Here is a 20,360-nt window from a genome sequence, read left to right on the forward strand (position 1 = left end):
GAAAATCCCGCTCTCGTTAATGTTAACAATACTTCACGCAACAATCGTATACCGGCTTCCACAGAATCACTTAAAACTAAAACATCATCCACGTAAACGATAACATTGCCCGCATCGATGTGTTTGCGTAAAGTACCATTAATAATTCGTTGGTAAACAATAGGGGAATTCGTCAGGCCATAAGGCATCTTAAGGTACTCATAATGACCTTCTGGCGTGACGAATCCTGTCATGTGAATAGACGACTCATCCAAGGGGATCTGATGGAAGCCTGATGCCATGTCTAAACTACTGAAAAATTTACAACTTCCAAGCCGATCGATGCAGTCGTCTATTAAAGGCAGAGGGTACCTTTCTTTAACAGTTACCCGGTTCAAAGCTCGAAAATCGACGCACATACGATCACTTCCATCTTTCTTCTTAACTAGGATAATTGGGCTCGAGTACGTCGATTCTGACTCCCTAATTATTCGCTTTTCCAGTAAGTCATTTATTATCTCTCGCACTTTTAATTTTTCATGATACGACAGTTTATAAGGATGATAAACGATAGGAGTTTCATCAGTAAGTCGAATACGCATAGTACCAGTTTTAACAGTAGTAGTCGCGGTGCCGGTAATAAAAAAATCCTTGAACTCGTCAATAACAATCTTTAAGTCACGTAAATGGCTCCCGGTTAAAGGCGTATTAATATCACTATGCCTAGTCGTCGTTACTGACGAAATTGTTTTTAATGAATGTGTAAGATACTGACGGTCTCGGGTACGTACGAAAATAATTCCCTCCCTGTTTAGCACATCGGTGCCAATTATAATGGGCGCATTCATACAAGATGCTGGAACAACTAAAAGATCTACCTCAACGCTTATGTCACAAAATTCTATAGTTAGCGTAACATAAGACGTAACAATTATTTCACTCTCACTGATTCCCTTAATGCATAAGTAAGTAGGCTTAAGACAACAAGAAAAATACTTGAGGTAGTTCGCTGAAATTAAAGACACGTCTAAGGCGCCGCTATCGATAAGGACGTCTATAGCTATACCTTGCACTACTGCGGACGTAATATCACTATTTCGGTCAAGTGTACTAGGCTTACACAAATTAACTTTTCGAGAATCAGTCCGGGCTTTGGCAAAACAATTTTCCTCCGAGTGTCCTAGCTTTTTGCAGAAGGCACAGGGTTTATTTTTATCGTTAGGTAATTTGTTATTTTCAGGGCAATCAAAAGCTTTATGGCCGCGCTTGTTACATTTAAAACACGTATGACTAATCGGTTCAAACGCAGGCCGTTTATTGTTTCGATTTGAACTATTGAAATTTTTGTGTTTTAACAACTTATTCGGCGGCGGCTTACTGTGAATTGACAAAAAGGAAACTATATCCGTAGTTGCAAGGTTTGCGTTTGCTGCTGCGACACGCACCTGGGGGTCAGTAATACCCCTTATAATAATCTGTACTATGAGCTCCTCACTGAGACCTTTTACTATTCGTAGACGCAAAAGAGTCCGTCGTGCATATTCCGCGTAGGTAAGGTACTTATCGGACGTAGTTTGCATGGTATCAAATAGTATAGACGCATAATCTAACCGTTTGGGACACAAGGACTTAAAGTCATTTTTGAAATTTGACCACGACCTGTCGTTCGTTGACCATTCGTTTAACCATGCTTTTGCGTCGCCTTTTAGAAAACCCGACACGCGAGACAGACATTCTTTATCGTCCCAATGATTAAGCAACATCGCACGGTCTACCTCCTCGAACCAGACTTCGATGTCATGTAGGGCCGGGTCAAAATTAGACACGTAATAGCTTTGCGGTTTAGTCGTTACGATCTTATTGAGGGCATCAACAAAATTCTTTGTCGAATCCATTTCAGAAACAGAAACAGACGTCTTGGAATTATCGTTACACACATTCGAAACGGGGGTAGTAGAAGAAAAGTTTTTGTCTTCTAAGTTACTTAAACGGGTTAAAATACTACTCAAAGTTTCGTGCAAACCGTTATCTCTGCTTCGTTCTGATTCACGCGGGGATCGAGACCGACCGCGACTGATACGCACAAGAGGACCCGAACGAGAACGCGATCGCGATGTTGTTTGCCTCGGGCTGCGATACCGTTTGCGAGAACGTTGATATTTCGGGCGACACGAACGTACATTATCATTAGGCACTGTTATAGACCGAGACCGAGACCGCGACCGTCTCGGCGGCGTCCCACTGTTCCTAGCGCGCGGCATTGTTACAATATGCGACTGCACTAAACCAGCTCTTTAATTACAAACGGATTACAAAAATGAAGTCAGGATGAAGCTAGGTTCAGATCCCACTTCTGATTTTAGGAACCAGAAGCGGGTTTGATTAAAAAAAATACAATGCAAGCCGATTAACGGCCTTTATTTAAAATTATAACAATTTAAAATAACAAAACTAAATGAATATCACTTTATAGCTAGAAAAAAATACAAAAAACAACTTTACACAAATTACAAAGAGCTGATTTAGTAATATTAGCAATCACAAGACAAAAATTACACTTCTAACAATTATTTGAAAGCACAAAGAAAATAATTAGGAAAGATCTCACCAAGCAGGGTAGCACCTTACGGTCCCAAGTCCAAGAGCGAAATGGCCCGCAACTCACAACCGACCGGTTTATATACCCATCGTGGTGGGATGTTGCCTTACAAAAAAAGTAATAATTAACTTATCAACTAATAATATATATATATATATATATATATATATATATATATATATATATATATATATATATATATATATATATGTATATATATATATATATATATATATATATATATATATATATATATATATATATATATATATATATATATATATATATATATATATATATATATATATATATATAAGATATAGATAATGAGACACATCTATGGGTTTCTCAAACAAAACTAAATGTTCAAGAACAACGTAACACAAATTTTCTTTTTGTTTTCAAATTGTACTGTCCGGACTGTAAAATAGTACCTGAACCTATTTTAATTACACTGTGCACAAAATATTATGTAAAGCACAATAAGTACGTGGACTGTGTCATGGCATTCATTGCTGTGAATATACAGTGTGTAACAAAACTAAGTGATAATACTTTAGGGTGTGTACGTGTTCCTTGTAGAGAGTTCACTGTGAAAGTAGCAGCGCTGAAAGACCAATTTTTTCACTTTTGTATGGGAAAAGGCCCGAGCATCACGATTTTCTTCATACAAAAGTAAAAAAAAAAATTGGTCTTTCAGCGTTGCTACTTTCACAGTGAACTCTCTACAGGGAACACATACCTACACATCCTAAAATATTCTCACTTAGTTTTGCTACATTCCGTATATCCAGAAAATTAATAATGTGGTTCATTTAGAAACAAAAATAACCGTATTCTTATAAAAAATATATTGATTATGTATACGGTAACAAGTAGTTGTAGAGCAGAAACCTAGACTGTAATTAGTCGGTGTTGCGTTACAATACTGTGTCTAAGAGTCTAGACCAGGGGTCACCAAATGGCGGACCGCGGTCCGCATCCGGACCGCCGACCCATTGTGTGCGGACCAAGCAGTTCTTCTTTAAAAAAATATTTCAGTATCGACATACTGATGAACTTGTAGCAATAAAAATAGTCACTTTTCTCATTGATACAAAATAAACCTTTGTAATTTCTGTAATTACATTTGTTTAATAAATATAATTTTTTTAATGTGTGGACCACGAAAGTCATATTTTTAATTTTTAAAACAGACCCCAAACGAAACTAATTGGTGACCCCTGGTCTAGACCAAGGATTCCCAATCTTTTTCAGCTTGCGGCGCAGAACTACACGTCGCAATATTTTGTCACGGCGCGCGGCGCCCTACTCCACCTAGCTATTTCAAAAAGATACATAAAGAAACACCTTTAATGATTATAATTAGGCTAAGCACTAAGCAGGTCAATGATAATTAACAAATATTTAATAATCTATCTGCTGATGCTGATGGAGGATCGACTCACGGCGCCCCTCTTGCCTTTCCACGCTGCACCAGGCGCCGCGGCACACACTTTGGAAACCCCTGGTCTAGATTTAAAACGTGTATAAATTATAGTAGACAAAAAAAGTTTCACTTTAATTATACTGTGAAGATAATACACTTCTCGATTTTTATTATTAAAAATGGCTAATTTTGTTTTAATAATGCTGCTATTTTTTTCTCTTCTCGCTAATCTCATCAGCGAAAAAAAAAAATGTAAAAAGAAAAACTCCATATTTTAGTAATCTACAAAAATATTTTTTTACGTTAAATTCTAATCAGAGAAGATTGATAATATTGAACATTACACTAATTCTTTACTAAATATATCAGCAGTATTTTTGTATCGTCTTTTATAATAATAATTATTGTAATATTGACAATATTTCACGTGGGCTATATAATATAAAAAAGTGAAATAAAAATTTATATTAATACAAATGAATTAAGTTTTTACTTTTTTTAGTCTCGCTAAAACTTGAGAAAGGCTGAATCGATTTGCCAAATTTGTGAGAGTTGTGTGACATAAAATTCTCGGGTCATAACATAATTAATGTAAGTTTGTGAGGACTCCCGTCGTCACACCTTGACTGACTGACACATCTACATATAAAAAACCTTGACTGACTTATGATGACACATATCTACATATTATAAATGAAAATTACCATGTTAAGCTCAAATCAATAGTCGTGATAGTTTTTCCGTAAAGTGTACCACAAAATTTTCAGGTTGTGGGGTATACTAGGACTCGCTTCGCTCGCCCTGATAATATTTTAGATACTAACGTTTTTCCGTCTATTAACTCACTCACTTACTCACTCTTTAACTTTTGAACTGATTTTGCTGAATTTGGTTTGGGGATACGAGTCCCGGGAAAGGACATAAGATACTTTTTATCCCGGAAAAATGTATGGTTTCTGTGCGATAAACGAATTTTGGCGCGACGGAGTTGCGGGTGTCATCAATACGGATATACGAATTTTGACGCAACAAAGTTGCGGACAATATGACGTTCCATCTAGGATGAAGGTTTTTTTTTTTTAAATGAAATAAGGGGGCAAACGAGCAAACGGGTCACCTGATGGAAAGCAACTTCCGTCGCCCATGGACACTCGCAGCATCAGAAGAGCTGCAGGTGCGTTGCCGTCCTTTGAAGAGGGAATAGGGTAATAGGGGAGGGTAGGGATGGGAAGGGAAGGGAATAGGGGAGGGTAGGAAAGGGAATAGGGTAGGGGATTGGGCCTCCGGTAAAAAAGGAAGAAGGTGAAAGCAAAATATATCACCAATAATAATAATTAAAGCAAAATATAATAATATTATTATTCCATCCTAAAAAATTGTACCTTCAATGAAAAATTACAATCGCATACTGATTTTGAGGTAAACTGTAAACCCATTTTTAATATGAAGAGGAGTCTACAAAAGCTCTATGTAGTCTTTACGATATGCACACAGATGGCGCTGTAACGTTTCCGAGCTTTTTTTCCGAGATTAATTATTATTATAGTTGGTAGGTCAGTAGGTGTGGTACTTGTTACCTTGATGTTAATATTAAAAAAAAATGTTAATAGTATGGTTATTTTTTATGCTAATATGACAAAAACCAAATGTTGTGTACTCTTAATAGAGAGTACTAAAATATTTAGAAGGAACTGAATGTCTATTTTTTAGACTATTTTATATTCACGTTTAAAACGAACTGGTAATGGTGAAAATATTTAGTAACTTATAATTCATAAATCAATAAAACGAAGAAAACAATACATTTTAAAACTAGATTTCCGTGTCATTTCGTAGTTATAGTTTATCTACTCGCCGCTAGATGGCGCTCTGTGTAGCGATATTTGAGCAAAGTTCTCCGACTCCCAAAAACCTCATGTACTTAGTAAAACGGGTACGTTTCACAAAGTACAGCCGAAAAAAAAGTCACCTTACACAATTTAATTTCATTTAGTATTTATTTGAATTGTACTGTTTGCAAATTTAAAATTAAAATGGCATACATTGTATCTTATATTTAATTTGATAAAAAGTAACAATAACTATTATAACAGAAAAACTTACATTTATAATAATAATAATAATAATAATAACTTTTATTTCGGATCACAACAAAAATCCATAGTGTTAGTAAATAATATAATTGAGACTTAAACTATGTTAGTACACCACATTATCAAATAACAATAGCAACAATTTGTGTATTAGGAATGGTGAGGCGTTGGAACTTTTAATGAGCCTATTCCTATATAAAAATAATATAAAAATAATTAAGTACTTTAGATACAAAAAAAAAAAAACATTTTGACTTGACCCACTTCACACTCCTGAAAGTAAGTAGGTAATAGTTTGTAATGCATAATCTACTAAATGGACGCTGTTAAGAGGATACACCAGGGGCTAGAAAAATGAATAAAAAGTACATGTAATATCTATAGCTGTCTCCCTTACCTCAAGCCTATACCGCAGACCGCGATAGAGACAACTGCAGAAAATCCAGAAAATCAACGATTCGTTGTCCCCTGATTCCTTCTCCAAAACTTAACCGATTTTAGTACTTTTTTCACTAAAGATTAAAGAGAGGCTTGAGCTATGTTCCTATGTTTTGCTTTTTTTTGTATAATCTAGCCAAATCTGTTTTCTAGACGTTTGAACACAGCGGAAAATCTGGCAATTTTTTTGGGTTTTTGAACGTTCATATCTTATTTAATAATTAAATTATGAAAAAAAAGAAAACATAGGGACATTGTATTAGTGGCCGTAGATATTCAGGAAAAAAATTATAACTTTACTAGCATTATCCAGGGAGGAAACAGGGGACAACGTTTGTATGGAAAAAAGGGCGGTGTGGACTCCTCTTAAGCATTCGTGTACTAACCCACATAAAAATTACGTATTCAGTTATGAATGCAGTTATGTTCTTTAGACGATTTAGAACAAGACTGCATTGAAAATTTATGCTTAACAGCGACCAAATAATATTATCATATTTTTGTCCACACGTCATTTTCGTCCTTGTAGTAGCTAGTAAATAGTAGTAGGTACAGATAATAATTCGAAATATGAGATACAGAAATATTATTTTAATAAAATATTTCTTTATGAGAATTAGAATTGTGTACAAATTTAAACAAATACTAACTTAAGTAACATTAATAAGGTAGCTCAGACGCTGACGCAGGCGCAATAATTCATAATTTAATTAAGTTTAAAAATTAAGCACCTATCTAATTAACTAAAATCTTTTTCATTAACATTGTACCTTCCTATAATAATTATTTTATTTTTTAACTGATCACTCTTTTTAACTGTTTTTTTTCACTTTACTATCACTCTCGACGTGTAACTTTCCATTGCGAATTTGTTTTTTTTATAAATAAAATAAGGGGGCAAACGAGTGTTTGTTGCCGGCCTTTTAAGAGGGAATATGGTTATAGGGGTGGATGGGAAGGGAAGGGAATAGGGGAGGGTAGGAAGGGAATAGGGTAGGGGATTGGGCCTCCGGTAAACTCACTCACTCGGCGAAACACAGCGCAAGCGCTGTTTCACGCCAGTTTTCTGTGAGAACGTAGTATTTCTCCGGTCGTGCCGGCACATTCGTGTCGAAGCATGGCTCTCCCACGTATAGCTCTCCCATTTAATCCAGAAGCATCTCCAAAACGTTTTTTTAAAATAATTAGTTAACTATAATTCTCAAGTCTAGCTTTACTGGAACTAGCTAACTGTAAAACGGAAAATGATGAGTCAAATGAAATGTATTATTACAACTAAATATTTATAAACATCTGCTTTTGTACTTTACTATATTTTATTATATAAAAAATATACTTACTTTAACTCACTTTTATTATATACAAAATATTTAGGTAGATTAGGAAAAATTATTTCAATTGTACTTCGGTATAAAGTTATAAAAAAATTATTTATGTACTATATCTATATTGTAGCCGTAATATAATACTTTAATAATAATATAATTACCGGTATTATTAACTTTGAATTTTAATTTTATAAGACGAACCTTAGAAACAAACTTCAAGGTTCTACAGTCATAAATTATATTACAAAAAAATAACAATTATTTTTTATTTATGATAGGTAATTATTAAATTTTTTATAGATAATTATTACGCATCTGTATTAAGAGGAAGAATAATTAAGAGTTCCCGCAACAGTCAAGACTGTACATGAAAATAATATGTCAAATCTTTTTCAACGTATTGTTGTAATGGTTTTTTGTATAAAATATGTATACTATTAAATTTGTCATAGTAGAAAAATTTTAAGTTTATAATAATGTTAATATTTAAATACCTGTTTCCATAAAGGTAACAAGACATGTAAAAAAATACAGCAGTGTTTCTCAAAAAAAAATATTGTCATAATGCACTTCACATAATATTATTATAATACGTAATAATTTAAATAAATTAAACACAAAAAGGTGTTAAAAAGTTGGCACGTGTCGTTGTTAATATGTTAATAAACGCAGCCGCTTAAAATCGAGCAGCATTGTTGTGACAAGAATGTTGTGAGACAGATTTGCATTAAATTATGTTGCTATCTCATGAACACAACAAAAAATTGTTAACAGGTAGTGCAAAAAATAATTGTGCTACAAGTGGCCATACTTTGCATGTTTGATAGAGACTCGTGGGTAAGAATGGGATGAAATATATACCTATACGTTAGACAAAAATATTAATAACCAGGATGAATTAAGTAAAATATGATGTGTATGAAATTGTCATAACTAATGAACTGCGTTCATAATTTTCTTACTATTTTGGTTCACAATATTATATTAAACATTTTAATAAAAAATATTATGTAGAGTTCTAAGAGAATCATGCCAATTGACACCGTTTAATTAATTAAAATAGTTTATGGAAAAAGTTTGTATTTTAGCATAACTTTTAAAAACTTTTATAAACATTTTTTCTAATTTAATTATTTGTTTTTAATTCTATATTTACGTTTAATTCCTACAATACTTTATTAAACTTAAGTTATAACGCATTTCTATAATAAAAAGAGCGTTTCGATTATGTAATTTTAAAATTTCCTTTACATTAGTATTGTGCCTGAAAATCATTTACGATTGTGTCATTGATGAAGTGTAAAATGAGTGACGTGAGAGTGAGCCGCATGTAGAGTCTCCGCCGCAGCCGCCGGACGCGCCGATTGGTCCAAATTAAAATTCAATAAGACGAGTTTGATAACATTGTGCAGTAATCGACGTCAAGTAGCGGCCGCACCGAGACACGAGAAAAAGTAGTAGCGCGAATTGTGATGTTTGTAAATAGTGAGGTGGAGGCAGGCGGCGGCGGGCGCGGCGCGCGGGGTCGGGGCGGGCCGGCGCTGGGCGGGGCCGCCCCTCTCCGGCGCCGGCGCGCCGCGGCCCGCCGCCGCTCCGGGCCCAGTCCGCTCCGTGCTGCCGTCGCGCACGCACGCGCATGTCGCTCGCTGTCGAATCCGGTGATGTGAGGTGGCCCCCGCCGCTGCCGCAGCGCCGCGCGATTGACGCGCTTTTTTCGCGATCGAGTGTGCCAGTTGAAGGCTCCAGAGCCTTCGAGCCGGCAAGACGCCGTCCACCGTGGATCTGAGGTACGGCGCCATGGCGGCGACCACGTACATGCCGGGGGAGCTGGACCTCGGCAGCATAGGCGGGTACCACGCTGCCTCGCCGCGCAGCGCCGAGCCCGCCGACATGAAGTACCAGCACCACCTGCACGCGGGCGGCTCGCCCTCGCCCGGCGCGCCCGTGCTCGGCAACCCCTGGGCCTCGCTGCCGCCCGCGGACCCCTGGGCCGTGCACCAGCACCACGCGCACGCGCACCAGCCCGACGTCAAGCCGCCCGCGCCGCCGCACGACCACCGCCACCTGCAGGGCCACGGCTGGCACGCGCCCGTCGTCTCCGCGCACTACGGCGCCGGCTCGCCCGTGGCGCTGCACGGCGGCTACCCGATGCCGATGCACCAGCACCATATGCTGCGGGACGTGCAGCCCTCGCCGCATCCGCTGCACCATCACCACGCGCTCGAGCGCGACCAGCCCGAGGAGGACACGCCCACGAGCGACGACCTGGAGGCCTTCGCCAAGCAGTTCAAGCAGCGCCGCATCAAGCTCGGCTTCACGCAGGCCGACGTCGGCCTCGCGCTCGGCACGCTGTACGGCAACGTGTTCTCACAGACGACGATATGCCGCTTCGAGGCGCTGCAGCTCAGCTTCAAGAACATGTGCAAACTCAAGCCGCTCCTCCAGAAGTGGCTCGAGGAGGCCGACTCGACGACGGGGAGCCCCACGAGCATCGACAAGATCGCGGCGCAGGGCCGCAAGAGGAAGAAGCGCACGTCCATCGAGGTGTCGGTGAAGGGCGCGCTCGAGCAGCACTTCCACAAGCAGCCGAAGCCGTCGGCGCAGGAGATAACGTCGCTAGCCGACAGCCTGCAGCTCGAGAAGGAGGTCGTGCGCGTGTGGTTCTGCAACAGGCGGCAGAAGGAGAAGCGCATGACGCCGCCGAACACGCTAGGCGGCGAGATGCTGGACGGCATGCACGGCCACTACGGGCACGACGTGCACGGCTCGCCGCCCCTGCACGCGCACTCGCCCGCGCTATCGCCGCCGCACTCCGGCCACTCCGGCCACTCCGGCCACGGGCAGCACGCGCCGCACGCCCCGCACGCGCAGCACGCGCAGCACCAGCTCCAGAGCGCCCACACGCTGGCGGCGCACTAACAGTTCGCCCCGTGGGCGCCACCGCGGCCCTACTACGCGGAGCCGCACTAGCGCCCGCGGGACTGTACATAGCCGGCGCGGGCCGGCCCTCGCCCTCGCGCTGTACATAGTTCGCGAATGCCGAGTTTGAGTTGTTTGAGTTGACCGGCCCCGTGGGGCCGAGTGAGTGCCGCCGAGTCGCCGCCGCCGCCGCGCCGCCGCCGGCCGCTCGGTAAGTACCCCGGTGCGACCGGCGCCGGCCCCCGACGATATTGTGAGAGACGATTTCATCGAATTTATTTATAGATTGTACTAAAATTAACGACGCCAATGCGGACCTGCCGCCGTAGGGACTCGCGGTGTGTTCGAAGCCGTCGGAACTGTTAATCGTGGCTGACGACGGCCGCAGTGTACGGACGAATCGGGTCGAGGCTTCGTTTCGTTACAGAAATAGGATTGAGTCAATAGGTGCAATTTTTATTTTAAGTGGTCGACGAAGCCTCGCGGCGCGGCGCGGTGGCCAACGTCGCCTCCGCGCGGCGCCGCTCGGCCCCGCTTCCGTAATTTATTAAAGTTAAGCAGACACGATGCCAAAATGGTTTTATTCCTGTTTACTAATGTTTTGTTGTTTTTTCTTTTATGTGTAATCGTGGCCAAGTCCGGTACTTAATTTTGTTTATAGATATTTTTTTATATAATTGTATCGTCGATGTAGTAAGATCTGTTCAAAATTACAAGGAATAGGAAGTGCGAAGTTGAGTGCGCCCCGGCCCCGCGTTTCGTTCTCAGATGTGAACTCTCGTAGACATGTTTTAGAATCTTTTTAATGGCAAGTGAGTGGAAGTGTGCTCCTGGCCGCTCTACCTAGAGCCGGGGCCGCGGGCGCCGCGCCGGCTCAAACCAAACTGTTGTAAATGTAATTAATTCGTTATTCTCAACGAAGTTGACAAGTCGAAATGTATATAACTGTATAGAGTATAATAGGTAATAAAGACGGCAGCGGTAGTGAACGCCTCTAGTAGGTAAATAATGAATAATTAGACTTAAAATGTTTTATATTATTATCTAAGTATTTAAATAAACCAGAGTAAATATTTTACACGGTCGTATTATTTGACTCAGGTCAACGAAATCCAAGCTCCGATTGGGATAGAGGGATGTTTTTTGTGCGGCGCAGGTAGAGTCGGGCCGGCGGGTGCGGCGCGACTCTACGTGTGTAACATTGGCACGGTTTGTTTGAGTTTGTTTAGTGATTAATGCGGAGTCGCGGCCGCGAACAGGTTGTACCTGCGGCTCGCGAAACCGTACCCGTCTCAGATTGTAATAATCGTAAACATCTCCTACTTACGATTCAAGTTTTTCCCGAGAAGCCCACTGACATACATTGCCACTGTTTATTTAAATTTATAAACGTGCACGTTTTACTTAAAGTTTATCATGAAATAGGAAAGATTTCATTGATAAGGAAAAAACAAATAATATTCGAAACAATCCATTGATTGAAAATTTAGCTCTACATATTGTGAGCTCTACGATATCTTGAATTATTCATATAAGCTAATTTTATTTACTTGCGATTACGTCTTATTAAGCTGCTGATAACATCTAAAAGTAAATATGTTTACGTCGAGTGATTGTGCTATAAAGATTTAATAAGTGAATGCTAAATACATGTTTAGTGGCAAAAATATACGAAATATATTTCTATATTTGTGCTATAAATAACAATAATAACGTGTTTTTAATGAGCTAGTCTTAAGTACAATTAAACTCAGCAAATCTTGAGTATTTCACGTTTTGAGCATTACGTGTTTATAGGTTTTGAGATTTGTTTTAGGAAATTGATAATTACAATTCTACACGGTGTTTTACAACATTTTTGATAAAATTAATTATGATTCTGATATGTAAAGGTCTTTTAAGCTGTGAAATTTTCATTTGTGCTCTATATTGCTTTTAAACATTTTGATTCTCGATTAAAGAATTTAAGATGTCATCTTATAACTAAATGAAAATTTTATTATGTTATTAACCAAAATTAAAAAAAAAATAACATGAATAAGGACAACTTTACATATTTTTATTTACCGTAGCTTCGTTCAAAATGTTGAATTTTATATTTAAATTTATTTTAGGAAGACAATAAAAATGAAATCAATGTAAGAATTAAGAATTTATATTTACTTACATTTTTTAAAATAGTTTTTTAGTTTTTGAGTAACACTTTTATAATTTACTTTAAGATGGTTATTTTTTTTTAATATACTAAATATAATGTGTACAATAATGAAAGGATTTCGAATAAGTAACTATATCTTTAAATTCATCATAATTATCTTACGCATATTAACTTCATCATGTTTATTTATATATTATAGACATTATTCATAGAGTAAAGGAAACTAAATAAATACGTAAAGTTCCTATTCGTAAATTAATATATTTAATAATAATTTAAACCCTAGTCTCTCTATGACTTAAGTCTCATACCCATATGGGTATGAAATTTTAGTCGTAGAAAGATTTGTTGGGATTTTATCTGAAAATAATACTATTTTAAGATAAAATCCCAACAAATCATACGAGCAACCGTACAAGATTAGTAACATATATCGTATTCAGTACAAATCAATCATAATATTATTTACGGCTCGCGCTACCTGCGGCGCTACATTTTGGTTACGGCGTTGTAAAATTGATTTATCGACATAAAAACCAGACAAACTTGACCCCGGCTAAATTAAATGCAATAAACGTAAAAATATACATTTTATTAGTTCTAATTTAGTATAAATTATCCAGATTTATATTGCTATATTAGAGTTTGACTAGAATATGTAGTCTCGTTTTCTGTTTTTGTCAAAAAACGTCGTTCGAAAATTATATTATAATTTTAAATGATTTTTAACCGTACTGCAGACGAAAATGGGACTCTATTTAATATTTAGATCAACAAAATTATAATAAATTTCATATTTATAACAACAATTTAGGCCCGACGGCCTCACATGAATACTGTAGTAGAATTTTGTTTACAAACACTTAAATAAACAAACAAACAGTTATGATAACAGATACTAAGTGTATAATTATACATCATACATATTACATGCATTATATTTACATACATAACCCACTTTATTACTTTTCTGATGGGAGTCGTTGTCCTTTGATTGTTGTTACATTCATACTCGTTATTAATTTTTGTATTTCAATATTTATTTTATTTTATTTTATTTATTTATTTATCATCAGACACTTAATATTATTACAGGGATCACCTAATGCGATAGTAGTGTACATAAAATTTTATAAAATTATAGATATTTAAATAGAATTAAATAATAATAATATTTCAGTTCATTACAATAATAATTCATTAAAAATTATTTCATTTTGGAATGGTTACTTTTTTAAATTTTTATGAAATCTACCTAAAGGGGAAACATTGTTTAACAATTCTTTTAGATTACGACCTTAAAGTGATTTAGAATTAAGACTCAAGTTATTTTCGATCACTTACCTATCACATACCAAACCAGCAGTAGGTAGGTAACCTTATAATATGTTTAATAAAATGGCCTACCTAATTTTTTTCAATATTTTATGGTGTAGTAGAATCGACTACAAAATACTATTATACAATGAAATTATTTTATTTCCATTTCTGCAAAAGCCGTCGCAACTTTTAACGGAGTTGCATATATCATAATATATGTAGGTATCTACCTTGGTTAAATAAAGCCATATTTTACCTAGACAAGTACACAATAATAGACAATTAAAACATAGGAAGTGGGACTTTTATCAAAGTAATGTTCACAAAAACGGCTCTATCGACCAAGGACGAGCACAAACAATAAAAATAATTATACATTTTATTACGTAGCGCGTACCTCATTAAGAACACGAAAAAAATTTTTGAAAACACAAAAAGAGTATCACCTTTTACTAGTCTTTTTGTTATATTTTCGGACTAGCTATAAAAACTGAGGTGTATAGCGTAAAAATAATTAACTCGGTTAATTATATTTTCTAAATTAAGTATATATTTAGCTGAGTATAATGGTTATAAATGCTCGGATCCAAAATTAATATAAAAAACTCTCATAATTATATCTAAAATATTTTTATGATACCTATGGACATGTTTACAATTAATGGAAGTTGGCCGTAATTCCGTTTACGTTGAAAATCGTTCGTCGCACTGGGACCGTACATTTTACTGTAACAAATTCTATGTCATCTCCATACTAAATTTCAGCCGACCTGACAGACAGATTGTCGCATTTATTATGAATACAGTCGTATACTTGTGACTTTTCTCTCATGAAAGAATTTTGTTAGGAATCAGATAATCGTAACTCGGCTAATTGGTTATTTGTGTGCCATTTTTCATCAAAATTGTTGTAGTAGTTTAGGCCTCATTAAAACAAGCAAAATGTTAGAATTCTTTTTCTTCCAATTGCAGTATGTAACTTATATATAAGAAGGAGAAAAATATTGTGCGAGAAAAAAAGAGCAGTCTTATTATGAAATGTATCATAAATTATATTGTTATAAAATATTTGCCTAATAGAAAATAAAGCAACTTTTAATACATTCAAACCGTGTTGATTTAAAAATTGATACATTTACATTACTTAATTATGTCTTTGTTTTGTTTTTAAGCAAATACCAATGGCCAATCAAATATTTAAAATGTAAATCAAAAAATGCATATTGTTATAATATTATATTATTTGAATCATATTAATCTCTTTGTATACCTGTTATATATCAAATTTCAGCTCCTATACTTTTAATTTATAGATCCTTGTATTAAACTATGTAAATTTCATTTTTATTAGAATATTATGTAGTAAGGATCATAATATGACAATATTTTGATTAATTTTATATTATAATATAATAATTATTCTATTAAAGAAAGATTAGACACTTCTTTAATAATCTTTCTTAAAAACAACTTAGTAAAAAAAGATTATTGATTGATTTTTATGTTTATACATTTTTATTGTATTTTGTGTAAGTTTATTATTAAATGGCTATAAACAGCTTAGAGAATACAACCGCAATTATTATAACAATAATAATTACAGTACTGCGTACACTCTTTTAAGTCCTTATTGACACGGCACAAGAAAAAGATTTTTATTTGTCAGGATATCAGAAATACTTAAATTCTTACTTTTTCATATATGGTTAACAATATTTTTAAAGTTAAGTCAATACAAAATTATATTTTTGTCAAAGACAAAGGGATAAAATGAAATCATGATATAATTATGCTTAAAAGATTAACTCGAACCGTTTTTTCCAAGAAATTGACATTACAAATACAAAGAAAAATTATCTGATAAAACGGCAAATATCGAAACTAAGTGAAAATTTAATAAACTTACTTATTTCTGTTTGTACTATACAAGGTTTGGGAATATTCTCAGAGAGTGCTGCTTCTACAGGGTGTGTTAGGATGTGTATGTGTAAAGTGTGAAAGTAGCAGCGCTGGGAGAGCAAAGTTTTTTTATGATTTGTATGGGCAAGCGTTATGAATTTTTCTATTCAAAAAGTTAAAAAATTTACTCTTTCAGCGCTGCTACTTTCACAGAAAACTTTCACAGGGACCCATACACACCCTAGAGTATTATCACTTGATTTTATTACACCTTTTATGAGACTGAAGGTGGCAACGTTTATAGTGCGGGAAACCTCACATTTTTCCGGCTTAAAATCCTTGTCTTTTCGCGGGAAATTTTATCATTATTGGTTCAGCGCTTAAACCCGTGAAGATATAATAGGCAGACTCATAATATTAGTATGGAATATCCGAGATTCACACTACACACTACACCAAATTTTATCATAATCGGTGCAGCGCGTAGTGCTTAAAAAAGAGACAGACCTTTACATTTATAGTACGGGACATCTCAGACTTGTTTTGGTAGAACACAGACTTCTTGTAGACACAAGATGTCTACAAGAAGTCTTTTGGCAAAACGAGTCTGTTTCTTCCGAGGACGCTGTGTCACCTTTCGTCACCTTGTAAGGAGGTGTCCCGTCCAAAAGTCCGTTTCGTCACATACGTCACGTCACAGTTTCACCTGTCACATGTGACGGCGAAAAAATGGCCGCGCGAAATGCGACGCACGTCACTAGAGAATAAGGCTCGACGCACACTGTGTACAGAATACGAAGTATTTGAGCGACCGCAGACTTACAATTTCAAGTTGGCCGACTATCGTACAACTAAATTGCGTAGGTTTAGCCCCAATTTCACCAACGTCTGTTAGTGTTAACAGCTTGTTAAAATGTAATGTCTTCTCTTTCACTCATAAGAAAAACGAAAGAGGTGACGTGATACTAATTCGAGCGTTAACTTTAACAGTCGTTGGTGAAATTGGGGCTTACAATTTAATTGTACTTTTTAATTGTAGGTAATTAGAAAGGAATTGCGGTTCTGGGGGGTGAGCCAAAATCTTTTCGTTTTCGCTTCGTTATAGAATCACCGATGAAAATGTATGGAATTGACATAAGCGTTCGTTAATATGACCTCGACGTTTGACTCGTCTTATGTCATTTCCATACATTTCGATCGACGATTCTATAACGAAGCGAAAACGAAAAAGTTTCGGCTAAATTGCTTCATACGATTGGTGTCCAATTATTTAGTTGTACATACAATTTAGTTGGAAAAATGTGCGAGCTCTCATAAGTCGCTATAGCTGTATGTTTACTATGCGATTTAGTTGGCCAACTTGAAATTGTAAATCTGCGGTCGCTCTTAGTCTATTTTATATACATTTATTTCCTAATTTAAACATATCAATTATAAAGTTTTTACAAGGTTTGCTTGTCTTCGTCTGGCATGTTGGAGAAGTTATAACAGACAAACAGCGGATTTTGAATAGTAAATGTATGTTTTATAAAAGTTTCTTGTTTTGTTGGAGTTTGCTACAAGCAAAATATACTCAGTTTCTTAACAATTAAGTTAAGGTGTTATTGATAAAAGTGAATTATATTATAATAATAATTATTATTATTTTGATAGGTACTAATCAATATTGTTTGCATAAAATCATATACCACGCGGTATCTTTATAAGTTTATAAATGTTAACAGACGGAATTGATAATATTAGTCTAGATGACTGCAGCTGAATGAGGTCAAAAAACTAGCAATCTGAGAATTAATCCATAATTGTTTTGTTTTCGTTTTTTTTTTAATTCTTTATTGAGCAGGTACAATTGGATTGACACAATTATACTGAAAACATGCAATCTTCAAATAATGAAATAATAATAAAAAACCATAATACGAAAGTGTGTCTATCTCTGTCTGTCTATCTTTTACTTCTTCACGCTTAAACCGCTGAACCTATTTTAATAAAATTTGGTATGAAGTTAGTTTGAGTTCCGGGACAGGACATAGATTAATTTTTATCCCGAAAAAATGTACGGGTCCCACGTGGTAAACAATTTTCTATAAATCTTTATATATATAGGCGTTATCTAGTAGATAATTATAAGCCGTTATCACACGTAGTATGCGGGCGGGCTTAGACAAAATGACATTCCCGTGGTGTAATGAAGCGCATCACACCTAGCCGTAGTGAAACCTCACAAAAACACACTAACAGCTCCTTATGTATACATACATAGCACTTTATAGTATATTAGCTGTTGCCCGCGACTTCGTCCGCGTGAGCAAAATGTGATAACAAAAATAATAAAAATGAAAAAAAAAATCCCCTTTTTAGGGTTCCTTTATAAAAAAGTAAAATATATCCTCCTCCTTTCCGGAAGTCGGTTAAAGAGTAGCCTAAGTTATTCCTTACTATATCAGCTATGTGCCTAAAAAAGTCTCGTCAAAATCGCTCCAGCCATTTCAGAGATTAGCCGGAACAAACAAACAGACCGACGGACAGACAAACAAAAATTGTAAAAAAAATTGTTTTGGTGTCTGTACCCTATATATACATTCATATGCATTTAGTAAAAAACGGTTCTTTCAATATTTCAAACAGACACTCCAAATTTATTTATATGTATAGATATATAGATGTATATGATGATGTATAGATGTATAGATATATAGAATGCCTGCCTAAAGTAGAGTTGGTGATTGCAAGATAGAAAACACACGATTTAACCCATCAATCCCCAATGGGCAGCCGGCTGCCGCATAACAATTGAAAATCTGTTGTGTCTGCGATGCCCACGTTCGAGGTGATATTATGCAAATAGCACATTGAGGTATAATATCTAAGATAGAATGACTGGCCTAGTGTAGAGTAGCTGATAAAAAGATAGACAATATACATTCATACACTTACGCGATTTTGAATATAATAATTAATAATTTATGTAATAAATAATGTATAGTACCCAATTGAGAGATAGAAGCGGAAATAGACCTTTTTTGTTTTTATAAATAATAGCTGATTAAATAGTTAACTATTAAGTACAATTCCGTCTCGATGCTAGGTTTTGAGTTACTTACTTTTTTTTATTAAAAAAACGGGCGTACATTTTTTTACTATAAACATAATTGTTTATTCAAATTGACTTTGTTAATATTATTGCGGTTTCAAACTTGAAAATCGGTTTTGAAACTAAAGTTAGTTCAAACCCAAACAAGGGTTTGAGCAGATTAAAAAACAAACAAAAAAATTTTATAATTTTAGAACCTGTTTTAAAATAATTAGGTACAAGATTTTATTTAAAACATTACAAAACTAGATACTTATCGTGTGAAAAATGAGGTAGTAATGAAATTGTTATAAGCATCGATCGCGTTGAAATCTTTTACATGAAGAAAGATTTACGACCAAATTATTCGTAGTTTAGGTTGCATTAAATAATTTTATTGATATAATATTATAAAAATGTTTTTTCTTTGATGATTAAATATGTGTTTGGATGAGACGAACACAAAATATAATGGGATGCAAACATTGGGAAGATAAAAAGGCAATAAATATATTTTTTTGTCGAATTCGAATGATCTAAAATCGTGGGAAATCTTCCCAGCAGATGTCATGGACTAATCACTTTAGGTATACCTACCATATCCATACTTCCATGCTAATATTATAAATGCGAAAGTTTGTCTGTCTGTCTGTTCGTATGTCTGTCTGTCTGTTACCTCTTCAAGGCCAAACCGCTGAACCGATTTTGCTGAAATTTGGTATGGAGATACTTTGAGTCTCGGGAAAGGACATATGATACATTTTATCCCGGAAAATGTACGGTTCCCGCGCGATAAACGCATTTTGGCGTAACGGAGTTGCGGGTGTCATCTAGTGTTATATAATTTTGATTTAGTTTTTTTTTTCGTAATAAGGGTACAAACGAGCAAACGGGTCACCTGATGGAAAGCACCTTCCGTCGCCCATGGACACTCGCAGCATCAGAAGAGCTGCAGATGCGTTGCCGGCCTTTTAAGAGGGAATAGGATTACAGGGTAGGGGAGGTAAGGAAGGGAATAGGGAAGGGTAGGGAAGGGCCTCCGGTAAACACATTCGTGTTGTAGCATGGCTCTCCCACGTTTAAAGTTTCATACAAAAGTCCTGTTTGATTCACACGAGCGTAATT

The 20,360-nt window shown here is 36.2% G+C and overlaps 1 protein-coding gene across 1 annotated transcript; it reads left to right on the forward strand.

The window, feature by feature from the left end:
• Nucleotides 1–9,485: 9,485 nt before the first annotated feature.
• Nucleotides 9,486–11,863, forward strand: LOC121731101 (silk gland factor 3). Its single transcript, XM_042120439.1, has one exon. The coding sequence runs from the start codon at nt 9,664–9,666 to the stop codon at nt 10,783–10,785; it is 1,122 nt and encodes a 373-aa protein (XP_041976373.1). The 5' UTR covers nt 9,486–9,663; the 3' UTR covers nt 10,786–11,863.
• The last annotated feature ends 8,497 nt before the right edge of the window (nt 11,864–20,360 follow it).

This window comes from Aricia agestis, chromosome 10, assembly GCF_905147365.1.
Source record: "Aricia agestis chromosome 10, ilAriAges1.1, whole genome shotgun sequence".
Classification (NCBI taxonomy): domain Eukaryota; kingdom Metazoa; phylum Arthropoda; class Insecta; order Lepidoptera; family Lycaenidae; genus Aricia; species Aricia agestis.

Coding starts and splice junctions, on each gene's coding strand:
- LOC121731101 (XM_042120439.1), top strand. CDS start 9,664: ATGGCGGCGACCACGTACATGCCGGGGGAGCTGGACCTCGGCAGCATA.